The 9,925-nt window shown below is 47.6% G+C and overlaps 1 protein-coding gene across 1 annotated transcript; it reads left to right on the top strand.

Annotated features, from left to right (window-relative positions):
• Positions 1–5,741: 5,741 nt before the first annotated feature.
• On the top strand, positions 5,742–9,196 carry DNAJC5G (DnaJ heat shock protein family (Hsp40) member C5 gamma). The gene is made up of 7 exons (XM_029936330.1): positions 5,742–5,822; positions 6,502–6,617; positions 6,862–7,126; positions 7,321–7,462; positions 7,944–8,016; positions 8,219–8,313; positions 9,003–9,196. The coding sequence occupies exons 2-5, from the start codon at positions 6,505–6,507 to the stop codon at positions 7,994–7,996; spliced, it is 573 nt and encodes a 190-aa protein (XP_029792190.1). The 5' UTR covers positions 5,742–5,822; positions 6,502–6,504; the 3' UTR covers positions 7,997–8,016; positions 8,219–8,313; positions 9,003–9,196.
• Positions 9,197–9,925: the final 729 nt, after the last annotated feature.

Here is a 9,925-nt window from a genome sequence, read left to right as displayed (position 1 = left end):
TAAAACTGATCGTCATACCATCCCAAACGTTTTCTGTCTTCCCATGCATGCCTGAACACGGTGACTCTGCCCTTTCATTTGCTCAGGACAGAAACCTTAGAATCAACCTTAAAGACTCTATTTTCACCCCACATCCAATCTGTCAGCAAATCCTGCCCCCACCCTGGTCCAAACCACACCATCCGTCTTCTTGATTACTGCAGTAGCCTCTTTGGTTGTCTTTCTTTTTCCACCATTATCGCCCTACAATCTATTCTCAATCCAGTGACTAGGCAACTAGGTAAGATCCCATCACCTCCTCACGGTACTCAGTACCAGTCAAAGGTTTTCCAATGGCCTACAAAGCCCCAGAGCCCCCTTATCTCATTTCATGTTACTACCACCTCCCTTCCCAGCCACTGCGGCATTCATGCAGGTCCCACAACACACCAGGCATGCTTCCACCTCAGGACATTTGCACTTACTCATCTATATGTAATGCACTCTGTCAGATGTCTTCATGACTCATGTGAAGACCTGCTTTAGGTCTTGATTCAAATATCACCTTCACAAGCTTTCTCTGCTTATCCATTTAAAAATTGCAATCATGGGGTTGCATGACTGGGTGGCTCAGTCGGTGAGCGTCTGACTTCGGCTCAGGTCATGATCTCATGGTCCATGGGTTCGAGCCCTGCGTCAGGCTCTGTGCTGACAGCTCAGAGCCTGGAGCCTGCTTCAGATTCTGCATCTCCCTCTCTCTCTGCCCCTCCTCCACTCACACACACTCTCTCTCTCGAAAGTAAATAAACATTTAAGAAAATAAAAAAATAAAAATTGCAATCTTGGGGTGCGTGAGTGGCTCAGTCGGTTAAGTGCCCAACTTCAGCTCTGGTCATGATCTCACAGTTTGTGAGTTAGAGACCTGCATCAGCTCTCTGCTGTCAGTACAGAGCCTGCTTCAGATCCTCTGTCCCCTTCTTCTCCTCCCCCACCTACATTCTCTCTTTCAAAAATAAAATAAACATTTAAAAAAAGATTTCATTTTTAAGTAATCTCTACACCCAACATGGGGCTTGAACCTACAGCCCCAAGATCAAGAGTCACATGCTCCACTGACTGAGCCAGCCAGGTGTCCCTGAATTGTAGTGTTTTAATCTGACTGCTTTCCACCTGACCCTTAGGGATGAACTCATTTTTATGGAGGTAATAGTTTTTATTAGAAATACTGAAAGGAGGGGTGCCTGGGTGGCTTAGTTGGTTGAACGGCCAACTTCGGCTCAGGTCATGATCTCGTGATTTGTGGGTTTGAGCCCCGCGTTGGGCTTTGGGCTGACCACTAGCTCAGAGCCTGAAGCCTGCTTTGGATTCTGTGTCTCCCTCTTTCTCTGCCCTCCTCTGTTCATGCTCTGTCTCTCAAAAATAAAGAAATGTTCTATATACATACATATATATATATATATATATATATATATATATATATATGTGAAATACTGGAAGGAGAAGAAGTGAGACAGGTAATTTCAGAGTTCTGACTGTTTAGGGAGCCCTGGCAGGGGTATTTTGGATCATCAGAGGGCAGCACAAGGGTACTACATAGGGAAACAAGGAATTGGGTTCTAAGAGGCTGAGAGAAGGATCTAGAAAGGGATGGGAGGATTCCAATGACCATATGCAAATCTTCCTAGAGGAAGGATCTTGAGTTTTCCCTTCTCCCCAGAGACAAAATGAAAAGCAATTTCTCTCTTTACAAAATTGGGAGGTGACCAGATGGAAAGGATGATGATGATGATGGGCACAATGACAACAATATAGCACGTACCATGTGCCAAGCACTATTCAAATTAAGTATTTAGCCTTCCTAACAGCCCTCAGAGGTCCACACTACTGTCACAATTGTACGGGAGAGGCCGCTGTGCTCCGTCAGTCTGCGCTTAAGTCTGCAGTCTGGGCACAGAGGACAGGGGTACGCAGCAGGCTCTCTGGCTGGAAGCTCTCCTCTGCCCACCCCGAGATGTCTCCCCCTGGGAGGACAGGCAAACAAACTGGGCCCATGATGTTTCTGGCCACATGAAATGAGCGGCCCTTCAACTGGAGGGAGGTAAAGAGGGACATTACCTGGCATCCTGAAAGGAGGTGAATATCAACTATAGCTTTGCTCTGTCTCTAGACCTTAATCTTGAAGTGAGAAGCGAGCTGGTGTGTCTAAGGAGCAGGCATGGCACAGACACTTAACTTAGAAGACTCAGGTTCCGTCTGGACCTTACTGGTTGACTTTGGGCAAGTCAATCCTTCTCTCTGGGCCACACTTTCCTCAATTACAAAATGAAGGCATTAGATGGGAGCTAAGACTTGAGGTCTTTTCCAGCTCGAAAATTGTCCAATTCTAGAACCTCGTGGTTGGGTATGACAAATTATGATCTCTCTCTCCCACTGCATATGCTCTAGAACATGATATTTTGGGTATAAATATGCCAATGTCTGCTGTCTGTATGTATATGAGTATTCCAGCTATATGAGTAAAACTTTAGCTGTTTGTGGGTAAATAAGGGATGCTTCTTGGTTTTCTCCAGGAGAGACCAAATGGCTCTGTGAAATTATAAACTATAATATCAGTGACTTAAGGGTAAATGATTCTAGAAAAGGTTTTAGTCTGAAACCATTCTTTAGCATAGTTATTTTTATCTTTTCTATTCTTTTTACAACCAAGTCGAATTTGGTTTTGACATCAACCCTGTGGAGGCACAGGTTTTAGAAGAGGACAGAGAGTCTCAGAGATTAAGTGACTTGTTCAAGATCACACAGCTCATTAGAGCCAGAGCCAAAACCAAAGTCTAAGTCTTCTGACTCTGGGATTGTGTGTTCTCCCTAGTACTGTGCCGGGTGTTAGAAGAGACCATGTGCAGAGCCACAGAGCCACAGGGGTCTGTTTCTAGGTGAAGGCAAAGTGAAGAGGCTCTAGGAAAGGATGCCAGGCTGACATGCCTTCCTGATTCCCATCTCTGCAGCCTACTGGCTGCAGTGTCTTTTCATTCAGAGCAGAGGCTCAGCAGACTTGAAGATAATGGCTATTTCAAGAGCTAGCAAACTATGATTAGAATTAATTAGAATGTCAGAGGGCAATGATAAGAAGTAATAACATTCTGGAGCCTCTGGCAAGATCTGGAAGATATTTACTAACTCTTCTCAGAACCTTATTTGCCCTCTTTCTCTGGGCTCACTTCTACTATGAAGCAGGGATGTGATTACACCACCTCGCATGGTTGCTGTGAGAATCAAAAGATATTATTAGGTTAAAGGGCCTCTGAAAAGACACACATTTGCTTATTCATTCAACCTACCGACATTCACTGAGCACCTACAATATCCCAGAAACCGTGTTAGGAACTGGAGGAAGACTAAGACAAACAAGAAACACGGAGCTCAGAATCACCAATCCTATCTTTCCTACCACCTTCTTTTTCTTAACCCCTTATGTCTCTTCTTGTCCAGGATCATATGAGGAAATAAGCTCTGAGTCTTCCAATTCCCCAGCTAAGTGCTTCTGCCCTAGGGAATTCCTGCTATGGCCCAACCTCCTGGCCTACGCTGGACCAGCAGAGGGCTCCCCCTACTGTAGCTCATCCAACAAATCATTAACTCACTTGCTGTGAACCAGGCATGGTTCTAGGTGCTGGGTATACAAGGGTGAACAAACATAAGGTCCCTGCCTTCACAGAGATGTATTTGTTGTATTTTGTACTAGGAAAGGCAGACCTTCAACAAATCAACACACAAATAAACACATATTCACAAATCATGGTGAAGGTGATACGAGGTAGGGAGAGAGAAGTGGAACTCAATTTAGAAAGCCTATCTGAGGATGGCATACCTGGGTGGCTCAGTCAGTTAAATGTCCAACTCTTGATCTCAGTTCAGGTCTTGATCTCAAGGGTTATAAGTTCAGGTCCAACTAGCTCCGCAACAGGCATGAAGCCTACTCTAAAAAAAAAAAAAAAAAAAAAAGGCATATCTGAGGATCCATGAAGCTAAGATCCTAGAAGGATGAGAACTCAGCTAGCAAATAGCCTGAGGAGGAATCCTCCAGGTAGAGGAAGCAAGCATGGCCTAAGGCCCTTGACATGGGAGGGAACTTGGTGTCTTCAAAGAACTGACAGAAAAGCAGTGCAGCAGAGACCAGAGCAAGCACAACAGTGGTACTTAACAGAGCTAGAGTGAGAGGCGGGGGCCAGACCATCAGGGCCTGGAGACCGAGGTAAGGAACTCGTTGTAAGTCTTCTGCACTTCTGGTGCCTTCTGCTGGCTGTCCGGTATAAAGAAACAGCCTAGGTTGCTCTGCTAGTTCTGCCACCCATGATAGTGATGAAAGGCTGGACGTTAGCTAAGGGAATGTATCAAAGTATGACCCACCAAAAACAAAATTGTCAGCTTCAGCTCCTTTGCTTTAGGTGATTAACCTATAAACTCCTCTGACCCAGAATCTATCAACTGGGTGGTTGATGCCAAAGATTTTCTTCCCCATCCCCTACACTGATCACAGATCTACAGAAATAAATTTGTTAATTCACTGGTCATTTTGCCTATAGCATATGGACTCTTTAGTTTACTCAGATGGCTCACATCTCTTGTGATGGATACTGATTTACCACTTAAAACCTGGAAGGGGACGTTAATGTGCACAAAAGACTGTAATAAAGGGAAGAGAGCGATAAAAGCCACACGAGGTACAACAGAGAAATATTATTGAAATAACAAAGCTCTTTCAAGCACATGTTATGGAAGCCATTGAATGCTCCTCTGTAAAGAAAACCAAAATTAGGCAGTGGTATATTATAGGTGGTGGAAACAGTGCCTTCTGTAAAAGATTCCGGGAAGTGAAGTCAGGTGGAGATTGGTGCTCTCAAGCCCTGCAGGTAGGGATGTAAATTGGTACATGTGGTGCCTTTCTGGAAAGAAGGTTGGCAACATGGAATAAGAGCCTCAGAAAAATTCGCTTTGACCAATAATTTCCTATCCAGGAGTTCACCTCAAAGGGGCAGGGAAGACATTTATTCAAAGATTTATAGATAAGAATTTTCATTTCTAGCTATCAGATAGCTAGAAACAACTTAAGTATCCGATCTGGATTATATAAATACATTATGGCACATCCTCATGATAGAATAGTATTTAAATGAAGGTTTTGAAGAACAGTAGTGACTTTTGGAAACATTCAAGCTATCGTTTTAAGGGAACGTGCAAACTAGTAATTACAATAGAATAGGATAAATGTTTTGACAGAGCAAGGTGGGAACAACTGAGGGCATGAAGGAAGGATTCCCAGGAATACCGACCTTCAAGGTGGGTCTTAAAGGATGTGTAGGAGTTTCCAGGTAGAAGGGAAAGAAATAACAAAGTGGAGGCCTCTAAATTCTGCAAAAGAAAACTGAGAAGGCAATATACTTCTTGAGAAAGGCTTGCAGGAACCTTACCTCTCACACAGCCTCAGCGTGCAAACCCATCATCTTTCCTTAAGTGCGTAGACGTGCCCAGCATGAGATCAAGACTGCTAGACTGCTGATCCCCTCCGAAGGGAGATGAGGTAGCGCTGAAGGCCACGCCCACCGGAAAAGCTGGAGGGGGCGCGGGGAGCGCAGGGCTGATCCCTATGCCCAGGCTTCCCATGAGTGAAATAAGTCCCAGCGTCCACGTAGCCTCGCCTTCCAGATGTTCCGGTGGCGCCAAACAGCGACCCGGAAGGTTGGCGCCGCGCAAGCGCAGTGGCACACTGGGCCTCCGCGGTGTGAAGTTTCACACCCGGATGGAGGTTGTGCTGGGCCTCCGCAGCTGAAGAGAGCGCCCCAGAGGTAGAAGCAGAGCGCCAGGCCGGGCGGGGAGTCCACACAGAGCCAGAGGGCTCCTGGGAACCAGACCATTCCCTTACGAGCTTGTGGCCTGGGCTCTCTCCCACACTCTGGGGTCCCGTTCCCTGGTCCCTGGCTGGTCAGCCTCCACAGCTACCCATTTCGCTTGGGGCTTCATCCCTGGAGTCACCCCTGTGCTCTCCCCGCTGCCCCGCCTCCGAGGGTTGAGGGGGGAGGCTAGGGAGAAGACGGTCTCTGGCGGGGCTGCAGCAGCGCCTTCTGGCCTGGCTTTTGGGACTGAGCTGCCCTGGGCTTTCCAGCGCACCCGTGGGCTGGGAAAGGCCGTCTGCTTCAGGTGCTAGTCGTTTTGGACAAAATCCACTTCCTCCCATGGTTTGGGCCTCCCCCTGGTTACGAGGTGGGGTGTGTCTGGAGGGCTGTGTAACTGAAGGATGCTGGGAAAGATGTTTCCTCTTCAAAATTTGAATGTGCATGTCCTTTCTGGTCACCTGCACTCTCCAGCTAGTCACAGAACCCTCTCAACTGTTGTCTTATACTTGTCCCTTTGGAGTCATTTTCCTTGACTGGCCAATGAAGGCAATGGGTGTCCTGTCACTGGGAGTCTCACTTGTCCGTGGCCTCACCTGTGGAAGTTCTCCCAAATGCTTCTTCTCTGACCCAGATCATGGCCCATCTGGAAGAAGCCGCCCACCGGCTGTCCCAAAGTGGCACGACCCACTATGCAGTCCTGGAGCTTAAGAAGGGCGCCTCACCTGAAGACATCAAAAAGGCCTACAGGTTTAGACTTCAGCCTCTTACTAAACCCCTTAAACCTTCCTCTTTCTGCCTTGCTTTCTGACCCATTTGTAAACCCTCGAGCTCTCACTGTGGGTCAGACGGGACCATCATCCCTTTCACTGTGGTGTGGGACTGAATTTAGGCCTGGGCTGCTTGCCTCCATGCTCAGCATCACATCTCATGCATTCTTTCTTCACATCCAGAGACCTAGCCCTGTCATTCGTCCTGCCCTCCCTCCCCCCAGCCATTCCCCAGCCATTCTCTCCTGCCCTCCTTTTGGGTATTGCCTGAGTAGGAAACTGGCCTTGAAGTATCATCCAGACAAGAATCCAGGGGACGCTCAAGCAACAGAAATATTCAAAGAAATCAACACAGCCCACTCCATACTGAGTGACCCCAAGAAGCGGAAAATCTACGACCGGCATGGCTCCCTGGGAATCTATGTGTATGAGCAGTTTGGCGAAGAAGGCGTCACTTACTATTTCACACTGAATAGTTGTTGGTTCAAGGTATACAGTTCCTCCTAGTCCTTTGAGAATAAGGACGGAGGGGTGGCCCTCCCCTTGGGGAGCTGAGCCTCCTCTCCTAGGACAAATGCTTCTTGCTGTCTCATTTTCTGAGTGCTGGGGGGATTCAGGGAGGGGAGCTGGAATGGAAATCTAGAAGATCTGCTGGGTCAAGGCCATTCTTTCCTACCTTTCAGACACTAGTTCTCCTGTGTGCTCTGTTCACCTGTTGCTGCTGCTGCTGCTGTTGCTGCTTTTGCTGTGGAACACTTAAGCCACCGTCTGAGGACATTGCTAGAAGATATCACCAGAATGCCCAGAATCAGTCTCCCACGTCAGGTGAGGACCACAGGCAGGGCTTGAGGTAAGAAGTGGATTAGAAATGAAGGAATAGCAGGGAGTGAAGCCGTGAACCCATAAGATGGGAGACTCAAGTCAGGATTGAGGCAAAAGTGAAGAAAGAGAAGGGGATACACCTGGTTTCTGAGGGGCTTTTGCACCAATTGACAGTTTGAATGTAATATTGGCCTCTCAGGCTAAGCTAAGGAACTGGGATTTGGTGGGAGTGAAGGTAAGGAATGGGTGGCAGAGTGCCTAGAAAAGTCAGTCGTTGAAGACAAGCTAAAGGATGAAGAAGGAAGATGAAGAGTCAGATTATCCCCGCCCCAAGCAGTTAAACTTTGAAGTGTGGTTTGACTGAAGTTCACTGTAGTGCCACCTAGCGATGCTGATGAGTAACTGCAAAGGGATGCTTTTCTCACCTCTGGACTCAAAATTGTTATTAAATATCGATGTGTGTGTTTTTCAAATCCCTCCATAGGAAACAAAAGGAATTTTAGAAGAGAGGAAGATTATAATGAATACTACGTCTAAAAGAGGAAAAGTTAAATGAGGTATATATGAAAACTGAATTGCAGCCAAAATCAAGGGCTAAGGAAAGAACATAGACTTAACTTGTGATGAGTCATTAGTAGAAAGTTTATATTTTATACTGTGGGTTTCAGGTGTTTATCTTCTTACCCGCAGAGGGCTTGCTTTGAATTCTGGATCATCATTCCTTCTTGTTAGTAAGATGCCAACTTCTTTTGCTCCCAGGTGCCTTCTACCACCCGGTCCACTTGATACGCTGAGGAGAAGGAGAGGAGCAAGTAGCCCTGCCCTGACATTGACCCTGATTTGCCCCTCTTCTTGTAAGAATCCCAACTTCAGAAGCTTTGATGGCTTCCATCCCAGTGACGATGCCACCTCCGTCCTTGATGGTATCACTGACCCTGGCAATACAGGGTCACCCAGCCACTCTTCGTTTTAGGTCCAGTCACAGTTTTAACCTCTTTAGAGAGCAGCCCTCCCTTCCCTACCCGCATGAGGTCTCAGGCAGGGCTGACAGACTTTCCCCCAGCATTCTTTTCCCTGTGCCTTCCTTGGGATTTGAGCCGATTTCAGCTGCTAGGGGCCCTGAGTCACTTGCAATATCTCCACCAAGACCCAGCTAACTGAGCAGGGTGGAGCCTTGGCAGAGCTACCAGAGCAGCTAACCTCCTTTGTTGCACCTCCGCACCAAGAACTCTAAGCATCAGTCTCATTCCTACGCCGGCCCACCTTTCTGGGGCTGGTCTCACCTTCTTCTGGTGCCCATGCACTTGACGTTGTCAGCCTTCTCCTAGGCCACCATGGGTCAACCCAGGCCAAGTGTGAGTGCACCTGAGATGTAGGGGTAGTTCTCCCACCTTTGGATTCTCCGCGGACTGCACCACAGTGCAGCACCCTCAGCACAGGTCCTGTGCATTCGCAGAAGTTCACATCTCACTGCCTGCTTGCCTTCCTCCTTTTTACCACGTCTTATGCAGGCTGATCATCATATATTTTGTTCTTAAAACAGGGACGTGAAACATGTGATAGGGAGAAGATTATACTTTTCCAGACCCTTTTTACCACTCGTGCCTCTTCACACTGCCTCTCCACACCATTTATTCTCCTGTCCACCCAAGGTCAGAGCGTGATAACTCCTCAAACATCTCTCCTGACTGGGAGAAGGGCTAAAGAATGTCAGTAAATAAAAGAGCTTTTGTCCAATCCCAGTGCATCTGTTGGGCCCAAGAAAGACGAATTGTGTCTGGGATAGAGAAAAAGGCCCAGGGAGAAAAAGACAGAGGGCCAGCACTCACCTCTGAGACCAGCCTGCCTCGGAGAGGAGGCAGCCAGGACAACTGTGGAGTTGGGGCAGAGACTTCTCGGAGCCTTGTGATTATGATTTTGTCAGTGCTCTAGAATTTCCCCGGAGACCGATTCCCCTGGTACCCAAAATAGGTTCCTGGCACTCAGGTCCCTTCTGCTCAGCTCAACTTCTCTCAATTCCCTAACAAATTTAAAGTCCTTGGAGTGGCTCCAGTGATGTGTTCGTGGACCAAATTCCCACACTTTCCCAGAGGCATGCTCATGAGGTCGTTCCAGGCCCTGGTGCGCCTGCCAGCTCTAGCCTCCTTAGTTTTTTTTCTTTTCCCTAGTGTGGTATAAGAAGGTTCTGGGCAAGAACAACAATGGACCAGAAGTCTCGGACCAGAGCCTTTCTCTCTAGTTTCCGATGCCCCTGTTCTGAATTATAGGGGTCAGCTGAAGAGGCTAAAAGTCACTGGCTATGCCTTAGAGGCAGAAACTTTCACTGACTGTAGGTCTGGTGACATCTTTCCTGCCCCCCTGAGCCATGCATGGTCCCTCTTACCCAGGCCAGTTTAGATTGTGTGTCACTGCCATGGAAGAAGAGCCCAGGCCAGAGCACGGGGGTCAGGGGCTCATTGGAGCCTC

The sequence above is a fragment of the Suricata suricatta genome, chromosome 4, assembly GCF_006229205.1.
Source record: "Suricata suricatta isolate VVHF042 chromosome 4, meerkat_22Aug2017_6uvM2_HiC, whole genome shotgun sequence".
In the NCBI taxonomy this organism is placed as follows: domain Eukaryota; kingdom Metazoa; phylum Chordata; class Mammalia; order Carnivora; family Herpestidae; genus Suricata; species Suricata suricatta.
The sequence above is the reverse complement of the archived record's forward strand: the minus strand, read 5'-3'. Positions and strand labels throughout refer to the sequence as shown.

Coding starts and splice junctions, on each gene's coding strand:
- DNAJC5G (XM_029936330.1), top strand. CDS start 6,505: ATGGCCCATCTGGAAGAAGCCGCCCACCGGCTGTCCCAAAGTGGCACG. Junction 6,618..6,861: donor GACATCAAAAAGGCCTACAG/GTTTAGACTTCA, acceptor CCCTCCCCCCAG/CCATTCCCCAGCCATTCTCT. Junction 7,463..7,943: donor GAATCAGTCTCCCACGTCAG/GTGAGGACCACA, acceptor ATCCCTCCATAG/GAAACAAAAGGAATTTTAGA.